This window comes from Micropterus dolomieu, linkage group LG14 (genome assembly GCF_021292245.1).
Source record: "Micropterus dolomieu isolate WLL.071019.BEF.003 ecotype Adirondacks linkage group LG14, ASM2129224v1, whole genome shotgun sequence".
In the NCBI taxonomy this organism is placed as follows: Eukaryota; Metazoa; Chordata; class Actinopteri; order Centrarchiformes; family Centrarchidae; genus Micropterus; species Micropterus dolomieu.
This window is the reverse complement of record NC_060163.1, coordinates 21,392,917-21,414,976: the sequence shown is the minus strand read 5'-3', so window position 1 is coordinate 21,414,976 and position 22,060 is coordinate 21,392,917. Positions and strand designations below refer to the sequence as shown.

The 22,060-nt window shown below is 41.3% G+C and overlaps 1 protein-coding gene across 5 annotated transcripts in view; it reads left to right on the top strand.

Annotated features, from left to right (window-relative positions):
• The window catches only part of tanc2b (tetratricopeptide repeat, ankyrin repeat and coiled-coil containing 2b), a 138,616-nt gene that overhangs the window by 107,185 nt on the left and 9,371 nt on the right, over nucleotides 1-22,060 (top strand). For 3 of the 5 annotated variants that reach the window (XM_046068658.1, XM_046068656.1, XM_046068659.1), the window contains 16 exons: nucleotides 3,217-3,348; nucleotides 8,191-8,229; nucleotides 9,336-9,617; nucleotides 9,868-9,992; nucleotides 11,727-11,958; nucleotides 13,043-13,212; nucleotides 14,127-14,405; nucleotides 15,500-15,667; nucleotides 16,362-16,522; nucleotides 17,371-17,479; nucleotides 17,592-17,714; nucleotides 17,916-18,152; nucleotides 18,310-18,519; nucleotides 19,222-19,315; nucleotides 20,966-21,099; nucleotides 21,858-21,981. In XM_046068658.1, coding sequence (XP_045924614.1) covers nucleotides 3,217-3,348; nucleotides 8,191-8,229; nucleotides 9,336-9,617; nucleotides 9,868-9,992; nucleotides 11,727-11,958; nucleotides 13,043-13,212; nucleotides 14,127-14,405; nucleotides 15,500-15,667; nucleotides 16,362-16,522; nucleotides 17,371-17,479; nucleotides 17,592-17,714; nucleotides 17,916-18,152; nucleotides 18,310-18,519; nucleotides 19,222-19,315; nucleotides 20,966-21,099; nucleotides 21,858-21,981 — 2,619 coding nt within the window. The remainder of the gene's footprint in view (nucleotides 1-3,216; nucleotides 3,349-8,190; nucleotides 8,230-9,335; nucleotides 9,618-9,867; nucleotides 9,993-11,726; nucleotides 11,959-13,042; nucleotides 13,213-14,126; nucleotides 14,406-15,499; nucleotides 15,668-16,361; nucleotides 16,523-17,370; nucleotides 17,480-17,591; nucleotides 17,715-17,915; nucleotides 18,153-18,309; nucleotides 18,520-19,221; nucleotides 19,316-20,965; nucleotides 21,100-21,857; nucleotides 21,982-22,060) is intronic. The other 2 variants (XM_046068660.1, XM_046068657.1) reach the window with 1 other exon arrangement.

The window sequence follows — 22,060 nt, the reverse complement described above, 5'->3', positions numbered from 1 at the left end:
GAAGGCGACTGGGGAGGAAAACGTGGAGGGAGGGGGCTACTTTGTTACCTAATGAAGGCAGTGCGTTGGTAGAGCTTAAGATGGATATGGAGGAAGGAGTAACCGAGAGTATAAAATTTTCGCTCTCCCTTCGTGGGGCTAATACTGCACACTTGAGGGGAGCAGGGTTGATCAGAATTTAAAAATTTATCTATACTGCCGATCAGGAATTCTATTTCTTTTTGAGTTTTCATTTAGTGAATAATTAAATGCCAAAATTACCCACGTTGCAAAATGTAACTGGTCTAATTGCGATATTATATACAGTACATATACATTATACAGCTTGTCTTTCTCCTAATGACTAGTATGACTCCTGATGTGTAATATTGGTGAAGTGTCACTTTTTAAAGAGCCACTTACCTTGCTTTCTGACCTCCAGTTGTTAAAGAGCCATAAACTGCAACTAACAGAGGTGAAATGAAAATAAACCCAGCTTGGGAAGTTACAGATCAGCAGGAAAAAAATAGACGCCTTCAGAATTGAAGGGTTGCTTGTAGTTTTATTTGTCCAGGTTTTGAGATTTTCATCTTAGATTTTTGCCGTTGACAGTGGTGAGAGTTATATGTGGTTCTCACATTAATGAAAGAAAATATCAACAACCTGTCTTTCCAGAAATGGTGCACTAGTTACCACATATCTCACTGTGAATAGCGTCCCTAGGGAAACAGAGTAGAGAGCAGTTCCTCTGCAAATAAAACCAAACATTTTCTTGCCTTGAGACCACAAGAGGAAAGTGTTTTTAATGTAATTATGGGTGAACTGACCCTTTGAAATTGCTATGTTGGATGATGTGTGCCCCAGTTTATATAACTGCCTGGGGATTGTGGAATCCTTATTCATACAAAGACTAAAGGGGTATAAAGACACTCTGAGATTCAATGAACTTACTCTATAGTCTCTAAATTCATTAAATTAAGATAACAGCTCACATGAGATAACATTTTTCAATTTAGGGGTGGACAAGTGTCATTTATTTCCATTTTTCTCCCCGATCTTACCTCTGCTTATATACTCTGTGTAATACCCGGAAATATTACTGTTTAAATACCAGGCCCTCCATTATTTATCATTTCAAGTCATCTCTCGGTGAAATGAGAGGAGAATGGTGAGGCGTTTAGAGCACCAGCGGCCACCTCCATATCTGAGATGACTGTCGGCTCCCCAGCTGATACTGCGACTGACTCTGGACGACAGCCCAGCTAGTCTTTGAGTGTGTGTGTGTGTGTGTGTGCGTGCATGTGTTCATGCTATCAGTCACTCTTTAAAACAGGAAGTGTCTGATGTGGCTGTCATTGCTCAGAGTAGCAGCTGAGCCCTCTGCTGCACAGATAAACCTTTTTCTCCCTTTCTTTTTCTTACTCCCTCTTCCGTACTGTTTTTCTTTCCTCTTTATTTCTTTTCACTATACGTGCAGTCTTAGCGCACTGGCTCAGGAACTGTGAATGTGATCCCCAGCAGCCTGCTGCATTGCAGATAGAGATGATGAGCACACAGATTTTGAGTCCTCACATTCAAACACAGTTGAAAGAGAGAGAAAAAGAAGCTTTTCCAGTCCTGTAGCCCTGAGTCATTCTTCCTTGGTTTAGCAGCAGATTAATGCCTCCACTGTCTCTGCTTTTAGCCCAGTTGGATGACCAGCACCCCCATTCCCATCAGGGCCATGCCTCCAGCATTCTCAGCTGCCAGTTTCCCTCCATTTTGGGAAACCCATGTGGCTCATTTTTGGGTACATGACAGGGGTGACTCAGGCAGTCAGCAACACACACACAGTCATACACATGCTCGGTACTTCACTGAGCTTAACTCCAGCGGCACAGAAACCACTCTTTGAACCAGCGACAGGACGAGATCAGTATGGAGGTGCTGGTGACTTTTTTTCACCAGTGAGAGGTGGTGGGCTCAGATGCCTGCCACTTGGAGGGATTACTCTGGGTTACGTTTTGGAGTGACTGGAGAGAGAGAGAGAGAGAGAGAGAGAGAGAGAGAGAGAGAGAGAGAGAGAGAGGACATAATTGAGAAGAAACATACATTGCCAGTCACACCTTTCCCCAAATCCTTGAATTTGACTTGGCATCTCAGGACATCCAGAGTATTTCAGGTATAGTGTCAGAGAAAAAGGAGTCCCAGCTCTGCTTGGATCTTATTTTTGTCCATCAATTCTGTCTGTCATGATAACATTGTACTCACCAAGGTAATTGCTGATATCTGGGAACGCACTGACATTGCAAAAAAAAAAAGTCAAATGGGACAAGAAACACAAGCAGTCCAATGATCATACAGGTTTTAAACAAACATCCAGGTTAGACAAATTCATTTTGGAGACAAAACAATGGCAATGGTAAAATTGTTAATCAAGCTGTCCGTTTTAAATGCCTATCACATGACTACAGACCAATTTCCTGGTTTCCTCTGCAATGAGGGATTATTACTGATGTTTCAGGTGTAAAACTGAAGAATTAGCTCTCAGATACTATTTTGTGGTTCATTTTGTGTCTCTAATATTCTGTCCTACATCACCTTCCTCTTTTTCCGTAATCACTGCACTGCTAAAATTTATTTTAACCTAATTTTAAAGGGACAAACAAATGACCACTGCCCACCAATTTGTGGATGATTGAGTCCCTTAAAAATGTCCTGGGTTTGGTTGTTCAGAGTTTCTTGTCTTTCCGTTCCCTATCCTCTATCTGAACTGTGGGGAACAGGTGTGACGAAGAGTCAAGTCCTTTGGTTACTAACACTGGCGGCGTCTAATCTCATTTAACATTCACTGGTTCCGTGCGTTGGCCTGAAGACACGGCGTGGTGTGAACAATCAGCAGCCAGCGTAAGACGGCACTCACTCCATGAGTAAGACATTTGTCTGCTGAGCTAATTAATCCTGAGAGGGGCCGGATGGCATCTGCCTCCGTGCTGTGTGACAGACACAGAGAGGAGGGAATTTTAGGACAGAACCATGTCAGGCTGGTTTGCTCTTTCCTGTAAGAGCAAGTATGAGAGCTTGAGCTTAATAACTGCCTCAGGTCACTGACATGAACCAGTACCACTTTCGTGTGTGTGTGTGTGTGTGTGTGTTTGTTTACTTTGTGTCTCTCAATGTACATGCTGACAGTAATATCATCTTTGCCCCTTCTTTCTCTAAAAAATCCCTCTCTCTATCTCACACACACAACAACAGCTACCAGTTCAGCACACCTGGAGGACCTGGCATACCTGGATGAGCAGAGACACACTCCATTACGCACCTCGCTGCGCATGCCTAGACAGAGCACCACCTGCGGGCCGGGTCGCTCCGGGCAGGACCTGAGAGGTGAGCAGCAAGGCAGAGTTAAAGAGCACACACAACACACACAAACACAGACCCTCCTTACTCCTCATGTCCACTGAGCGCTGTGCTGATTCAGCCTGAGAGTGTCTCCGTGCTGTGTGAGCTGCACATGAGACAGACCAGTCTGTGTCACTGATATTAGCACAAATGCAATGTGTCTGCACAAAAAAGAAATCAATATATAAGAGATAGATTGCCCTGGTATTTCAGAAATAGCAAGGGGGGGGTCGTCCTTGTAGCCTAGTGGTTATGACACGTACCATATAATTGCAGTGTTGCTGGTTCACTTCTGGACAGGGACCTTTACTGTATGTAATTTCCATCTATCTCTGTATCTCACCTGTTTCCTGGATCTAATTTCATGATTAATATAGACTAAAATGCCAACAACAAAATAAATCAAGATATCAGGAGTTGATTAAGACTTGACTGAACAGTTGACAGTTGAGATTGTGTCTGGAAATTAGAGAAAAGAGAGAAATGGAGGATTACATGCAATAAGTCAACAGATGGACTAGATATTGCAATTGCATGGTCACCATTTTAAACCTTTAAGCCGACGCCCCAAATTGTGACTTTAAAATGGAACATAAAATAAATTTGCTTTGAAACGATTCCAGTTTATCCATGGCTCAACATGACAAACTGAAACAAAACACGTGCAGACATTTATGTGCAGGTGAAAAGTTGCGCAAACAGGTCAAGTCAAAACATTCAGTCATTTACTTTCACTTTACATTAAGGTTGGACTGTGATTAGCCGGTTGCTTCACATCAGACACAATGCAGAGGCAAACAATTGGACACTGTTCTGAGTATCGCAAGGCAAAGCTGCATGACAAGTAAATTATTTTTAGAATTCTAATCACAGTCAGTGACTGTTACAGTTTGCAGTTTGTCAGATGCAAATGTCTGCATGTCTAGCTATGCTCCAGTATCTGACCAGTGATGCTGTTGTTGATGGACATGGCAGTCGTCAGCTGTAGTCTGTTGTGTCCTTTTGTGTGTTTTTCTGTGTATAACTGAGGGGTGAAAGACAAAGAGCATTTTGTCAGGTTGTGTCACCACTAAGCTAAAATTTGTCTCAGTGCTTAACATTCACAGTCAGTGTTCGCTCCACTGCACACTGTTCAAGTCTAGAACACAGCAAGCACCCCCGTGATCAAGCAAATCTCCTCAGCCTCCTCACCAAACGGCCAAATGGCCTGATGTCACATCATTATGTGTCCCCTCGCCCTTCTTCCTCTGTCACTTAACTGGTAATGAGCACCGTAATGACAGCCCTCTGCCATCCAAAGGAACACAAATATGCATCCCTGTGTGTTTTAAACACCTGTTAAGACCCCACTTAGCTGAGAGTGCGCTGGGCTGAGCTCCAGTGTGATTCCCCTGCTCGGGCAGCCAGCTTCTGACAAATGCAGAGTGAGAGAGTGTTTAAAAGAAAGCGAAAGGTAAGGTGAGAGATGGAGATGGAGACAGATAAAGAGAGGACGAAAGCTAAGAGATAGTTCCTCTCAGAGCTTCGCTGTTACTGCCAGAGCCACTTGTTTCAACCTTCCTCCTCTAAGGGCAGCCAAGTGTGTTTACATGCCAACCGACTGCGTCCTAGCATGCGTTCTGCCTCCTCGGATCAGTGTCAGAGCCTTCCTGAGTGCACTGCTCCTGCAGTTTCACCAGGAGAGACAGAGAATGAGACGGAGGGAGACAGGACGTCGAGGGAAGCGACTTGAAGAACAGGGGTTTTCCCTGGAGATGATATGAGGACAAATTCCTTTATCATTATAACGGCTGGTTATGTGTTGGTCAGGTGGTAACCAGCTGACAGATGTAGCTCTCTCTCCAGTTGGTTTTGTCGAAGCTTCAATTGAAACCAGCCATCAGGGGCCTGAGCTGTACTGCTGTTTTGAGGAGAGTGAGTCAGACTGTAATGGACCTTCTTGTGCTCCTGCCTGCCTACCTCTAAGATACCACCCACCTTATCTATTCACTTCAAACTCACTCACATAACTGTACACTGCACATGCATTTTCTCTCTTGTTTATCCTTACCCCCCCACCAACACCCTTCCTGCCTCGCTGTCTTTCTACTTTGCTCTTGTGCTAGCTTTTGACTGCAACCATCTATATATACTGTATAGATATCTATATAAATGGATATAGAATAATGTCAGCCTTAATGAACATCCATAAAAGAAACAGCTCCAGTTCTACAGTAATCTGAATTACAGTACTGTTTATAGTAAACATGTATTTACAGCAAACACAGACCAAAACAAGTCCCTATTGCTGTCTTAGCTAAGTGATTTCGATAGACTTGATTTGATGACAAAACAAAACAGCTTCTCTAGCCTCTATCTACTGTTTTTCACATTGTCTGACACCCCTGCTTTAATCTGTTTCTGTTTCAGTAAGTCAGTAAATAGTATGCCAGCAAGAAAATAGTGTATGTTAAATGAGTTTGCAGCCATGAGGAAGATTAGAACCCATTTTCTGAAGAAATGTGTTAGCAAATCAGGTTTATGTTGCTCTAAGCCTACTGTGCAAATTACATAAGTTTTTAAAGCAAATTATGTAAGATCCTGTTGCTGTTGCATGCTAGCTGTAGCTCTATATCCACTGTTAGAGGAAATGACTGGAATTTTAACTGTATGTCTGAAAAACCAGACAGCAGAAACAAATCCTTTGACCAAGTCGTACATCCACAAACTCCCACATAAGAAGTCTTACTCCTGACCTGAGATAACCCATCGCCACACTCCCCAGACTCCTCACAACAAGCAGACTGATCATCTAAACCACCTCTTTCTCCTCCCATAATTTCCTCTCTTCCTCCACCTCTCTGCCATCTCTACCCTCCCCTCATCCTCCTTCTCATCTCCCTCCTCTTCCTCTTTCTCAAGGCTGTTCAGCCACCGTGAGTCATCCTCACCTGGTGAATAATTAAAATGTCTGAGACTGAGGAGTGGGGTGGGGGGTGTAGTGATACCTTGCTCAACGATGCCTGAGGGGGAGTGTTATGTGCAGGATTATGAGCAACTGCATCCATCTCTCACACACACTCACACATTTGCTTTCATCGTCCTGGAAACAACTCCCTCAGCACCCGTTCACAACATGGCTGCCATGTTTTCCTGGAATACCTGACACAGTGGACCAGTAGTGGCTGCGCGACTTATCGCACACAAAGCGGTGTAATGATTTCTGCCATTTGGAGTGGAGGATGGTGCCCAATAGTGCAAGGGTGTGTTTAGTAATTCCACAAGGACGGAAGGAGCTTTACAGGCACATTTGGCATTCAGTCATCCCCAAGATAATTGGATTAGCGCCACTTAAAACAGAGTAGCTGTGGGTATTTAGCCTCTTACTTCAGTGGCCTATGATATTGTAAATAGCAGCATTGGGTAGTTTTTGCATTCCCCATCATCAGTGTTGCATCAGATCCGTTCTTTCAAAATGTGACACCCATCTGGAAAAATCTTACATCAGTTTGTGAAGTATAGACAGAATACAGTAGTTGCTCTCTGTCTCTCAGTGTCTCTCCCTGACCGTGTGTGTTTATGTGTGTGTGTGTGTGTGTGTCTGTTGAGTTAGCACTAAAATAATCTGACCAGGGAATATGGATGAAATGTCTTTTATTACACTGGGCTGCAGCCGGCACAGAGCTTAATGCAGTAAAATGCAGTGCTGGCAGTGCACTCATTATAAAAGGAGGACAGCTTTTCACCCACTTCCAGGTATATCTGTTTGTACTTTCTGCTGATTGCATAAGTAAGAATATTCTCAGCATGATCATAGCATTTCTTTTCACTCTGCGATTATAATTAGCATTCCTGGAGAAAAAGTCATGCTTGCAACAGCACTTTGGAGTGTGGTGTGGTAAAAGAATACATTAGGAGCGATATCGGCTCATTATGTTATTTAGCAATGCTCATGATCAGCACACTGGAGTCATTTACAGAAGACATACAGCTCTAATGCATTACTCACTCCTCCCTGCCCTTGATACATTTTGCAGCACCGTACCTACACACGGTATAGACATTTCTGCTGACACACAAACATTCTGCAGGCTCTCGCCATCTCATCCCACCAGTATAATATGTATGATACATATTTCCTACATCTGTGACAGTGTGCTTATTTCTAATATGCTGCAGAGTGTGAAATTAACCATTGCACTGGCTATCACCTGACCAGCAGCCGTTTCTCACTGCACTATGCAAGAATCTGATCAAATGTAACCTTAGTAAAGGAATGTAAAAGAAAGCCTCAGATTTTATAATTTGTCTGTCTGTAATAACTACAAAGTTGGGATTTGTCTTGTACTGAGGTTGATTATGTTATTCTAACATGTGGCTAACTTTAGCAGCCTATGATACACACACAGTAGTCTATGGAGTTGAGGTTGGAGTCTCCCCATCCCTGGGTTGAATTACTACCAGAACCAGATTCAGTTATTTTTATTGGGATTGATTGATCTTGCCCAGCACAATGGAACCAATTAGATTCTCCCAAAAGTGCAAACCATCCCTAACCTCCCCTCCAGACATACTGAGGAGTATGCTCGATGTAATTCAAAGGATTTCAATTAATAATCGACCCCGGTCTGGTGGTTCCCCATATTTCTGACATCATAATGTGCTGATGCTATTGCTGCTTCCTGTTTTTTTTCTCATTGAGCTACACCTTGCCCTGTGCTTTGACACACTGCACACTGCTGCCTGTTTTCGTTCCTGGCCTCACTGCCTTTCTTTCTTCCCTCTCCTATTACTCTCTCCTTTCACTCTTTCTTTCTCTCTCTGTCTTATGCTTGCTGTTTGTCTCAGCTTCCGCTAATAACACCCATGCCTGGCAATCCCAGTCACGTAAGTTACTTTAATTTTCATTTGTTGCATCAGGCGGCATGTTCTGCTCACAGTCGCCCTGCTTTGCTGGCTAGTGCTTTACAGTCGAAGTATTCAAGTCAAGTGCTGAGCATTCTTGCCAGCAAAGGTTTTGGATTATTCACGTACAACTCACATTCTAAATCAGGCGTAATTACCAGATGCTGATATATAAATTAAAGAAATGATACACAAGTCAGAAGAGAGCATGTTTTTATTCTCAAAGCTCAAATAGGTTTAAAAGGAGGGACCCAGGAGTGGACACCCAGAAGCACTGAATTTATCACACAGCTTCAGAAGTTCATACCAGATTCCTTTTACCCTCATTAGTCTTGAATGGTCCATATGTTCAGCTGCAAAGATGCCGAACCTCTGGAGGACTTTAGTTTAATGACTCCCTCTAGTGAGTAAAATCAACAGTCGGCAGTGGCTGTTTAAGTAGTCACTCCCTTTTTGGAAATTTGTAACAAAATGTGCCTAAAGCACACAGTCTGGACTATTAAAGGAGACACTCCCTTTGAACTCTTGTGCTACATTTTTTTTTTTTTTTCAACATTACATAAACTATAGTATTCCTACTTCATCTGTAGCATATAGTGAGACCATAGTGAAAACTTTTTATTTTCCAGACCAGCTCAAATTGATCCTACCTCAGACATTTTATATGCAGCCCTTTCAAATATCTTTAAAGGATTTAAGGATGCAGTATGCCAGAGAATCCTGGAGCACAATGATATACCTTTTATATTTGAATCATTGACCCATTGGAAGGAGCACTTTACAGTAGGTTATCAACGTCCTTCAGTGATGTCAATGTTTAAAAACATGAATATCATTATTTAGATTAATATGCGGGTGTTTGCATACATATTTTGTTAATCATATATAGGCACCCTGACTATAACTGAGTATCAGCAGCATGCTAGTTAGTATACGACCTTTTACATGCAGTAACTCACCGTATTTCAATTTCTAGATGTATTACCGCAAAACAGGGGGAGACTCTAATTGCAAAACCCTTTATGTACATAAATATGGCTTACAGCTGTAATACCACTAAACGGTTCTCTATTTCCTTGAACCGCCAGTGCGATTTGCACCCTACCGGCCTCAAGACATCGCCCTCAAACCTCTGCTGTTTGAGGTGCCCAGCATCACCATGGACTCTGTCTTCACGGGCCGCGAGTGGCTCTTCCAGGAGATCGATGCTCACCTCAACAGCCCCAATGCCAGCACCAACCGTGGCGTGGCAGTAGTAGGCAACATCGGCTTCGGCAAGACCGCGATAATCTCTCGCCTGGTGGCACTCAGCTGCCATGGCACCCGCATGAGACAGATTGCCTCCGACAGCCCTCAGGCCTCACCCAAACGTAGGCATCTATTTATTTTTACACATGATTTCCAAGGTGGTTTTGCTTGAAAAGTGTTTTTATTTCCCAGCAAAGATGATAAAGGAAAAGATGATAAAAGTCTTTGAATTCCATCTTTAAACAATAGTATTCTAGAAACGCTGGACAATCTTCACTTCCTTTGTTTTGAGAATAACAGTGTGCAAAAGATTGCATGAATGTGACACGTGTTAGAGCTGGCCCTGAGTGTGTTGTGCTGTCATGCGTCCAGATGGAGAGGGGCTCCCTCTCACCCAGCCCCAGCCCACTCATGGCACCCTGGGAGGAGGCAGCTGTCCTGGGACCCCTGAGATGAGGCGCCGTCAGGAAGAAGCCATGAGAAGGCTAGCGTCTCAGGTACCATATACACCTGTGACCATGTGTACACAGACACACAAGAATTTAATATGAAATTTCCAGCTTTCAGTTGATTGATGCATATTACAGAAAGATAAGTGCACAAGCTACTTACATTTCAACATTTCTACCTCCTCACACCTGTTTTCCTCCTCTGAAAAAAAAAATTATATATATATGTATGCCAAATATTGTGACAGGGGTCCCATTTGCATACTACTGTATTGTCATTTCTTTCTTTAATGTTTTCTTCATCAAAGAGTAGCACTGCATATGTGAATATTAAGAAGAAAAAGTTCTGCAATATTGAAATTGTCATTTCAGTATAATAGTAAATTTTGTTGTATTTGTTGTTCGGCGTGAAATTTCCAGGCCTTAGTCCACCTGTAATTGAAGAAACAGCAAGATAATTTTAAATGGCTCCTTTTTATGTCTTAATTTTTCAATTAGTGACAACATAGGTGGTAGAATAGCAATTGATTTACAAAAAACAAGCACGGACACGGCTCAGGTTCTGTGAGAAATGATATGGTTCCAAGCTTTTGAAAGGAAGTTTCATGCCCCCTGCAAGCTATCATCGACTCACACAGCGTTTCCTCCTGAGGTGGTAAACTTCAAAACAGGTGGAGATAAGTTTTCTCCTTTTGTGTTGAATGTTGACTTTTAAAGCAATATTACCGGAGAATTTAACATCTTTTAACCTGCCTGCAGTGTAAACCTGTATGATGTGTGAAACCGGCTCTCTTTCCTGCTCTTCTTCCTGTCTGCTGTTGCACCTTGGTCCCTCTCCCCTGCTGCTTAGCCATCTGCATCCCCAGTCCCAGCCTGATGCATTATGCAGATGTGTTTAAAAAAGAAAAAACAACTTTGCCAGGGAGCCTTATGAAATATTTATACCTGCAGAAAGCCATTTCCCAGCCAAGCTATTAGATCTTGTTAACTCTGTGCATTAATAATTGAGCTCACTCCCTTTTTCACCCCTTTTGTTTTAAAGCCCTTTATTCCATTGTGACCAAAAATTAGCATTCCATTTTGATTAGTCTTTTTATTTTCACCCCCTTTTCCTCACAGCCCTGTGATTGCTACCACCGCCTCTAAAAATTCAAACTCTTTGTGATCTCTCTGTCCCCAGCAGCGCTTGGTCACACCTGCTTCCATTGATTTGTTGACTAACCTCTCAGAAAATTCACCTGCCCTCGACTATTTTCTAATGTCACTACATGTCCGTGCAAATGCTTTTTATTCGATCATTCATTTAATCATTCATTCGCAACATGTTCCAAGTACACGGCTGTGAGATATGACAGTTTAACACTTGACTCCTTCGTGCCACAGTCATCTAACACATGACCATGCATGAGCTAACTCCGAATCAGTCTCTCTTGGCAGCCGGAAGTGATGAATTATTAATAGCTGAAACCGTACAGCGAAACGAGAAGTATTATGTTTCATTATACTGCAATCATCCACCATGAAGTTGACTCAATCCCAAATGAGTTGTAGCTATAGTACACACTAGGAAAACTGGCTCTACTCTGACAGAGACCTAAAAAAAATGTTATTTTGTGTGTCACCTGAATCCCATGCTCCCTGACACTGATCTACAATCAGTTTTGCAATACCCAAAGGTTAGTCACGGTAAGGATTACCAAAAGGGAATAGGGAAGTGTTTACCTTGTATATTTCTCTGAATGACCTGGCTAAAATCTTCTCTCAACACTCTGTCGCCCCCAGGTGGTAGCATATCACTACTGCCAGGCAGATAACGCCTACACCTGCTTGGTGCCGGAGTTTGTGCACAATGTGGCGGCTCTGCTGTGCCGCTCGCCGCACCTCGTTGCCTACAGGGAGCAGATGCTGAGGGAGCCACACCTACAGAGCATCCTGAGTCTGCGCTCCTGCGTTCAGGACCCCCTCGCCTCTTTTAGGAGGGGGGTCCTAGAACCCCTGGATGCACTTTACAAAGGTGAGACACTTGAGTCGAGTTGCACACGTTTAAGTGATTTAAATGGAAGCTTTCCAAATCTAAATGTATTCATAGTGGTTTGTACCTCAACAAAGGGATCAAAACTGTCACAAAATAGACTTAAGATGGAAAACAAGGATAATATTGTGCCAAAAAAAAAAGCATGAGAACTTTAAATTGATGCAGTGGAGACTTCATGCCCTGAGGTGACTTTCGAACAAAAATGTGCATTATTCAGAGCTTGAAGGGAAAAGCACATTGTATTTAGCTCTCCTGGGGCAACTAGACATATGAAATCATCTGTATAAAGTAAATAATTAATTGCATAAAGACAATTTATATATTTATACAAAATATTTAGGAAGTTTTTAATCAAATTTTAATTCAGCTAAGCACAGAATGGATTAAATCATGTATACTTGATTAGAATTAGAAAGCTACAGTAATCTGTAGCTCTAAATGATTAAAATGCCTTTCAAAGTCATTCTGCCTCTTGTTCAGTTGGTATAACCTTGCTTTATATTCTCTGTTGGTCCGAATGTCTTCACATTCTTCATAATAAACTGGAATTTGTAATAATTTAAAGGTATTTGCCTGACATTCAAACACAGCGCTTTTGGCAATTTATAACTGATGCATCTTCAGACCTCAGTATTCAAGTTATTTTTCAAGTTTATTATTTATTTAATTGAGTCCTTGGTAAATGATATTAGATTCTTCTTTTGCACAATGAACTCAATATAGTCAAGATCAAAGTTCTTAAACTCAGTGCTAGAACTGAATTTTTTAACCTTGAACATTAAATAGAGTCGAAAACAAAATCTGTGATGATTCATTTTTTAATATGAAGTGACTTTGTGGCTTAGCCAGAAATATAAAGCTTTTATTTAAAAGAAGATGCAAGTTCAAACCTACTTGTTTTTAAACATCAGGTAAATTGGACCTTGTGTTGAGATTTGTTAATCTGTTGCTCCCAAAGTCTACAATGAATCTTCAAGCTAAAGATGTGGATTGTTTTCATTAGTACATCATTTATATGCTGTACATATTTGCTTCATACTATCTGCTTCGTGCTGACTTTCAGAGAGGAAGATCAACTCAGAGGAGGACCTCATCATCCTCATTGACGGTCTGAATGAGGCAGAGTTCCACAAGCCAGACTATGGAGACACCATCGTGTCCTTCCTCACCAAAACCATCAACAAGTTCCCTCCCTGGCTCAAACTGGTGGTCACAGTCAGAACCACTTTACAGGTAAAAGACAACCAGCCAGCATACAGATTGAAGCCACGTCAGTAGATCCTACTGTTTGTATCTGCTCCTCTGCTGTTTCTTAATTAATTTAATTGATGTGTTTTTATTGGAGGATCTTGAAGAGCAACAAGCTCTTTATTGTATTATTCTATTATTTTTTACCACTGAGAGAGGTTTACATCAACATTATCAGCAGGTTTTTGAGTAGTGCTTTTTAAAATCTGACTTTGTCTCCTTTCCCTTTACCTTTCATTCGTAAGAAAAAAATAGGTGTAGTTTAGTTATTCATAGCATGTTAAATTTTAATTTTGACCTTTTTATATGAGCCATTATACCAAATGAATAAGTACATAGGTGTCAAATGTATTAAGATGTCTATGCAACAATAGGGCTGGGCAATAAAACAATAATGATAATTATCGCAATATAATTTTCCTCAATAACAATATAATAATTGTTCAATATATCGTCAATAAATATTTACTTTAATTCATTTGAATCACGAACAAATTAGCACTTAATTTTTCTATTAAAATATTTATTTTGTTGGAAAAAAGACGCCTGAAAAAAGATTAACTAATCATATTTGTTGAAAAAGATAATAGTTCTGAATGTTGTAACTCAGACTTGTGAAGTGAGCAACTATTTGGCATCAAGTGTTTGTCACATTCTGACCATAAAGAAAAGTTTAACCACATAATTAACCATGTGGTTTCTTCAATTTTCACTCAGGAGCAAAAATCTGCTTTTAAACTTGAAAGAAATAATGATTTGACATTTATCGTGATAATTATTGATATCGAATGATATAAAAATTTTTTTATAGTGATAACATTTTTGGCCATATTGCCCAGCTCTATGCAACAACATCTCCAAAAAATGAGTTCCCGACTGAAATAATTCTTACTGTTCAGGAGATCACCAGTGCTCTGCCGTTCCACCGCATCTCGCTGGATGGCCTGGAGGAGAATGACGCCATAGACCAGGACTTGCAGGGCTACATCCTGCACCGCATCCACAGCAGCCCGGAGATCCAGAACAACATCTCGCTTAATGGCAAGATGGACAACACCACCTTCGGCAAGCTCAGCGCCCACCTCAAGGCCCTGAGCCAGGGCTCCTATCTGTACCTCAAGCTCACCTTTGACCTCATTGAGAAGGGCTATCTTGTCCTCAAAAGCTCCAGCTATAAGGTATGGAGTTATTGCTTAGTTTGTAATGGTTTTCACAGGTTTAGGTTGGACTGATGTATCTAAACCAGATGTTTTCAGACTGCAAGGTGCAGTCACATGGGGAGTTTAAAAGAGTGTTTGGAGGGAGAGATGTTGAGGCAAAGACACTTTGAGGTGAACGGGACAGGGACATGCCAGTGTTATAAACAATAAACAATTGGAAGTTAGTTATTGCTGTTGGGCCCATTGATTTGGTCCGCTTATCATCAAAGTCCGCAATTGCAGCTGTAAAAGTGACTGTGACACACAGCTCATGGAGAAAACTAAGGTACTTTTAAACCCTTTGTCGTCCCAATTGGTGCAATTTGTTTCAGTAATCGTGCTCATTCTCAGAGTCTCTAACTCACTGAAGTCTAAACACACAGACACGATATACATATATTGTTAGATTCATTGGGACTTACACTTTCTGGGGAAAACATTGTCTTTTAAAGTAATCATGAAAAATAAATTCATAAATCTGCTTAGAAATCACAGAAAAAAGACGCTCCTCCAGAACTTGCCTGAGAATCATCATGTTTTTAAGTTTTCTTCAGTATCAAAGTAAAAAAGTGATAGTTGTCTGTACATCGTTGGGTGCATTGCTAACAGGAACTGCTAAAAGCTAGTTCAGCATACTTCTAATATTGCAAATGGGTAAGAGATAAATGGGGCCCAGTTGTCTGGATTTTGTTTAAGGAGGGCGGTGCACTGTGTCACACTTTTATGCACACTGACATGCTTTGTGTAAAAGTAGTTTCATAATATGTTCTTTTTTTGGCAGCCAGAGTCCAATACCTTATAGATAAATAATGCAGTTGAATTGTTTTAGTGTGCATTTCATAATAAAATATTTTATCCCACACCCCCAGATTCATTTAATTTCATGTATTCTGAAGTGCTTCCAGACTCCATTTAAAAAATGACAATTGATTAATTCACATTCTCGTCTCTGAGGAAGACCACATGGAATAGTTGGAGACGTTCTGTACAAACACGATGCATTATTCATATTCTGTAGAGCTGATCCAAGGGAAATCAGCAGTACGATTCAGATTGTCCCGTTTCTTCTTCAGGTGGTTCCAGTCAACCTGGCAGAGGTGTACCTGCTGCAGTGCAACATGCGCTTCCCCACGCAGTCATCGTTCGAGCGAGCGCTTCCTCTACTCAATGTGGCTGTGGCCTCACTCCATCCGCTGACCGATGAGCAGATATATCAGGCCATCAACTCTGGTTCACTGGAGGTAGTGAACTCAGACCTTTTAATATTTTTACTCCATCTAAAATAAATGAAACCGTGATCGAATCAAAATTCATAGCATGTTATTTAACATAGCCAGGCACACTTAAAGGTCTTGAAAGCACATTTTGATATGAGCGATGGGGTCCTACATGAACACGATTTCCTGCCATATTTAGAAAAAAGTTTAGTTATTTTGCATTGCATTTCTGTTACATTTTCTGTCTTGTTTGTACTGTTATGATTGGTTTGAAGAGGACTCAGTTAGAACGTCTGTCAGGGTGGGGACATTTAAATGCTTTTTTAAAACTTGTCGCTTATTTAGTCATAAATATTTAATGTTATAGAGAAATACAAGCTTTTTGGGGATTCAACAATTTCAAGAAAACAGCATCTTGGTTTTTTTATTCAAATGAAAAGAATAAATATTCAATGTTCATATTATATTTAATTTGTCCTGGAAGACAATGCAATAGAGATCTTCAGCTTACTATCAAGATAAAACAAAGAGGATTCTTTTGTACACTGAGCAACATTGACATTTATTGCCTAATCAGTGAGCAGTGTTTTGGATTCAGTCAAACTTTCAAAAGCAAATCGTAATGATGTATGTTTTTCCATGCTTAGAAATCTGGCTAATATCAGCATGACCGAGCTATAAACAACAACTAAAATCAAAACGATGTCTGTGACTGCAGGGCACACTGGACTGGGAGGATTTCCAGCAACGTGTAGACAACCTGTCAGTTTTCCTGGTGAAGAGGAGGGACGGCACCAGGATGTTTGTTCACCCCTCCTTCAGGGAGTGGCTGATCTGGAGAGAAGAAGGAGAAAAGACAAAGTTCCTCTGCGATCCGAGGTGAGGATGAGCAGGCAGGAGAAATGGTGGACTGAATGAGAGGGGTGGCTCTATCTCTCTCTGTGATACTGAAAGTGATCATAGTGTAAGTTTAGAAAGAACGTTTATGCTCTAACTCTGCTCATGTAAGGTCTTAAGGAGGCAGCGATTTCTTGCTTAAGGAATTTGAATTTTCCCATCTGGAAACAGTCAGGGTGGGACGTTACAAAGGGACCAAAAAAGTACATTAAAAACATGATTAGCAAAAGGAAAGCAGGTTTGAAACGCCCTGCCTTACTATGTTGCTACTCACATCACATGTTGCATGTTTTATAATTGAAGAAGACATGAGTGAAGATATGAGTGAAAAGTGGTTGAATCATTGACTTGTAAATCTTATGCCTATTGTCTGCTACACAAAGATGTAATCACTAAATCTCAACTGTTTTCCAAGAAATAGAATCAACAGGAGTCTGATTAAAGAATTATTTAAAAATATATATTGATGTTATAATGTAAGGAATAAAACTAGGGTACCTAACCCTATTTAAAAGTTACTATTCACCACAGTTTTACCAAAAATGTGACAATTAATGATTCTTCATGCAGCCACTTGACATGCTAAAATGTACTTTTAAGGCTACAGCCACGGCTGCGTAGTTGATCAGTGACTTATAAAAATAAATCTCTTTTAATCGCAGGTACATTATGTTTATCTAGCAGGAAGTGTTATATTTTCAGCCAGAACATTTTATTTCCTGTATTATAATTAAAACCGACTGCACCAACTGTGCAGATGATAATACAAAGTAATGAGCTGATGAGTCACTCTCAAGTATTGAAAGATTGTGTTTTTGTCCGCTCTGCAGGAGCGGTCACACGCTACTGGCCTTCTGGTTCTCTCGGCAGGAGAACAAGCTGAACAGGCAGCAGACTATTGAGCTGGGCCATCACATCCTCAAAGCACATATCTTCAAGGTATACCATTATTTGTCTCCACACACATCTATATACACACATACACGCCCCCACACAGCTGTGGTCTGGCTCCAAAATAATGAATATTTACACTCTTATTTCTCTGTTCAAGGGTCTCAGCAAGAAAGTCGGGGTTTCCTCATCTATTTTGCAAGGCCTGTGGGTATCCTACAGCACAGAAGGCCTTTCAGCTGCACTTTCTTCACTCCGAAATCTCTACACACCCAACATCAAGGTACAGGCATTAACAAAGCAAAGAGGAGTCATACTTAGAGAATACATCAACATGTTCTGGGTACCAAATGAAGACTACTCCTCAACATATGCATCACAGAAATCTTCTTCCCTCAGGACTGAGATAGTTTCAATATTTGAAGCCATACTTCGCTATATTAATGTTTTATTTCCTCATTTAAAACTTTCTGTGTGTGCCCAGGTGAGCCGGCTGCTGATGCTGGGTGGTGCCAATGTGAACTACCGTACGGAGGTGCTGAACAACGCCCCCGTCCTGTGTGTCCACTCCCACTTGGGCTACATGGACATGGTGGGTCTGCTGCTCGAGTTCGGCGCCTCTGTTGACGCTCAGTCTGAGAGCGGCCTCACGCCGCTAGGCTACGCCGCCGCTGGGGGACACATGGCCATTGTCACTGCGCTTTGCCGCAGAAGAGCAAAGGTGTGTGAAGGGAAATGGGAAAGGGAGTGTGTGTGAAGACTTTTCTCTATGTGTGAACTTTTTTATCATTGTCATGTCCTCATAATGAGAGATGTAGCCGCATTTGTGATTTTCCTTGCTGTTTGTTTTCCTGATGAAATTCATGTACTGCTAACAGGTGGACCACCTGGACAAGAACAGCCAGTGCGCTCTGGTTCATGCTGCCCTGAGGGGCCACATGGAAGTGGTGAAGTTCCTCATCCAGTGTGACTGGGGGATGGGGGCACAGCAGCAACAGTCACCACAAACCCAACAACAAGCGGCCTTCACTAAGAGCCACGCAGTTCAGCAGGCCCTCATTGCTGCAGCCAGTATGGGATACACAGAGGTACAGCAGGGAGGGACTGGGTGAAAGTGACTGGGTGAAAGTGGTAAAATGGTTTTGGATATCATGCTGTCCAGTGTAACATATTTACTTCAGCCCAAATTAGGGATTTAGAGCTAAAATGATCAAGGGCTTGAAATTATCTCCTGTAATTTCTACTGATACAATACCACTACTAGCTTTAACTCCAATGCTAAATTTACAATTTTGCTTCTGTTGTTTATACTTAATGATGTAGAGTTTGACTTAGAGAGCTGGAATCAGATGGTGAATCAGTCAAACAGGCTGAGAGAGAAAGCACTTTGGAAATACGAGGAAGGGGAATGACAGAGAGTATGATGGAAGGGAAAACAAGTCAGGGGAATAGAAAGATGTACTGAGGGCTAGAGAATGGATAGATATGAGCTGTGTATGAATTATCCTTAGATCCTTATGGTAAATCCTGCTTAGGCTCTAAATAGGCTAAAGCAATGGCAATTTTGTTCCAACAACTGATTGTCCGATGTCTCATGGTTAATGTAGTAGCTAATGATGACTGTCAGCCATCTCACATTCTGCCTTTTAGATCAGATTACACTAAATTACATTTCATTCAAAAGGAAAGCAGATTTATAATAAAAAAAACAAGTGGTTTACTTTTTATCTGTCTGTTTAAAGTAAACTTGGACATTAATCTATGTCATCTTGAATCTTGTCCCCTGTCAGATTGTGTCCTACCTGCTGGACCTGCCAGAGAAAGATGAAGAGGAGGTGGAGCGGGCTCAAATCAATAACTTTGACACCTTGTGGGGGGAGACAGGTGGGAATACCCATTTTAAACTGACATTACACCAATAAAAAGCTGCATTCACTACTGACAGATGGCTGCAAATGCTTAATGGTTCATGCAGTTGTCAAATCCTTGGACAAATACAAAAATAAACTGTAGTTTGTCCTGAGACATGCAATTCAGATGATGTTTTTGTTAAGGATCTACGGAGTGTTTTGTGAGAGGGCTTTTCTGGGTGGCACTGAGAGGCAGAGAGAGCGCTGCAGTGCGGATATGAGAGATCGTTCTTGTGTGTCTGCTTCTGCTGCTGCTGCTGTTGCTGCTGCTGCGTCAGATGCTGATGGCAGTGCAGTGGTGTCATTGGAGCACAGAGGGTGTGGGCTCACACAGGAGGAGGAGGGGGGGAGGATGAATGTGATCCAGGGGGCTTAGAAATTACTAGTCTGAATGCCCTGTAGCAGAGTGTTGAGAAACGTAATGTATCATTGTAACCTAAAGCTATGAAACCTCATTGCAAGCCTTATTGCCCTGCTGCAGTGTTGGAGAGGCTGCTTCTCACTGTCAGTCAAAGGGGGGACTTGTACTCATTCATCCATAGTTTCATTGTTTATAAGGGATCAGAAGAAAAACTGTTGTTCTGGAAGAGGATTTGTAATCGCAGTGTTACTGGCTAGGTTGACCTAAAATACAATATTCTTTACAACTGCCAGAGGGAGAGTGTGTTTATCGGCATGTGCAGATAGACTTACTGAACTGTGTGTATCAAAGTGTTCTTCCAGTAAGGAATAAATAAGTTGAAACAAGAGCTAGACCAATAAATCGGCTGATATTCTCTCATTGCAGATACATCGCTATCATGTCGGCCGACAAGTTACAAAAACTTGCACTACAGTAATACTAAATTAGGTTTAAGGGCATTTAGAGACCGTGTCACTATTCTTTTAAGGGATCTGAAACAAGATTATTTGTTTATGTTTGAATGTTTAAAAAAATAGCTATCTGTCGATATAGCGTTATCGGTATTGACTTCAAAAATCCAGTATCGGTTGGGCTGTAGTTGAAACTGGGGTCAACCCCCTGGGCCTGCTACCACTCTGCTTAAAAGAGATTTGTTCAATCTGCTTAAATTATTCCAGTTATAATCATTGCATTTGAGAAGATGTCATTTCAAAGGCCTTTGCTCCCACAAAAATCTCAAGGGTATCCTCTTCTCTTTTCTCCCCTCTTCTCTCCTCTTCTCTTCAAGTAAGACTTTAAAATGAATCCCAGTAATGCTGTGTTTTCCCATATGACACAGATTTTTTTTTTTTTCAGCTATAATTGATATTTTTTATAATAACAGTGAATCAAATGACTGTGAAAGAAATGTGAAATAAAGCTTAAAGATCACTGTTGGACTTACACAGACACGACTCAAAATTAATGATAATGTTGCTCCATAACTGCTGGATATGTAAATAAACAACTGTTTGCTAACAAGTTCGCTATATCTGCTTAAAAGGTGATGATATGTCAATGTTGTGTTCATAACTTGTTTCAACTGTTCCCAAGTGGCCAAAAAAAAAAATTAAACCCATGCATGAAGGCACTCAGAAGAACAACAAATCTGATTGCTAGCCGCCTTAATTAGCCTACTTCTCCTCATCTCATCCTTGATTCATTGTGTGTTTGTGCGTCTAGCTCTGACTGCAGCCTCTGGCCGGGGGAAGCTGGAGGTTTGTCGTCTGTTACTGGAGCAGGGCGCGGCTGTGGCCCAGCCCAACAGAAGAGGCATCGTCCCGCTGTTCAGTGCCGTCCGACAGGGACACTGGCAGGTTAGTGGTTGCCTGATCCCTCGATTTGATTTGAGTGGACAGACCAAAACAAAATTTTACACCACTTTTACTGTCTTGTTTATTGGAGTACGATTCATATATACCTGGCTTTTTAAGCTCAATATGTTTCTTCTCTATAGTAGAATCTCTAGTGAAGTTCTCTGCTGCCTGGGTCCAAGCAGGGCTGAACATTTTTCTCCACTGTTTTAACTGTCTTAATAGGGCCGAGTAGAATTAAGTTTACTCCGCTGTTTTGACTGCTTTTACCAAGGTTGTAGCGCAAACAATGTGGATTCACAGTGACAATCGAGAATAAGAGGAAATATCGTACGAGGTTTGACTGGTGTGAGTGATAGGAAATCAAAAAAGCAAACACTGGGAGGTGAAAAGCCTGATTATTTGTAACCTATTGGAATTATGGGTGAACAAATAGGTTTATCGGGTGAATTAACCTGTTTTTTTATTGTATAATGTCTTTTTTATGTTTCTCTATTTGGCTTTTATGGTTCATGTAAAGCACTTTGAATCGGCTTGTTCCTAAAATGTGCTATACAAATAAACTTGCCTTGCCTTCCTCCAGATTACTTCAAAAAGCAGTGAAGATGTGGCAATAATGCTCTAGAATCCAACATTTTTTGCTTTATTTCCTTTCAATTTAATAAAAATCATCAGCCATTTCTCCACATTCAAACACTAAGCAAGTAAGACATCCATGTATTGTAAAACAATGACATGGGAGCTGTATTTGGGTGTTTTAGATCGTGGACCTTCTTCTCACCCATGGCGCAGATGTCAACCTGGCTGACAAGCAGGGTCGTACCCCTCTAATGATGGCCGCCTCAGAGGGACACCTGGGAACTGTGGAGTTTTTACTGGCTCAAGGTAAGGTACTATAACTGAGATTTAAAAAACTGTGTTGTGAACACATTTTGGGTCAGTTAGGCCTTTATAACACTTAACT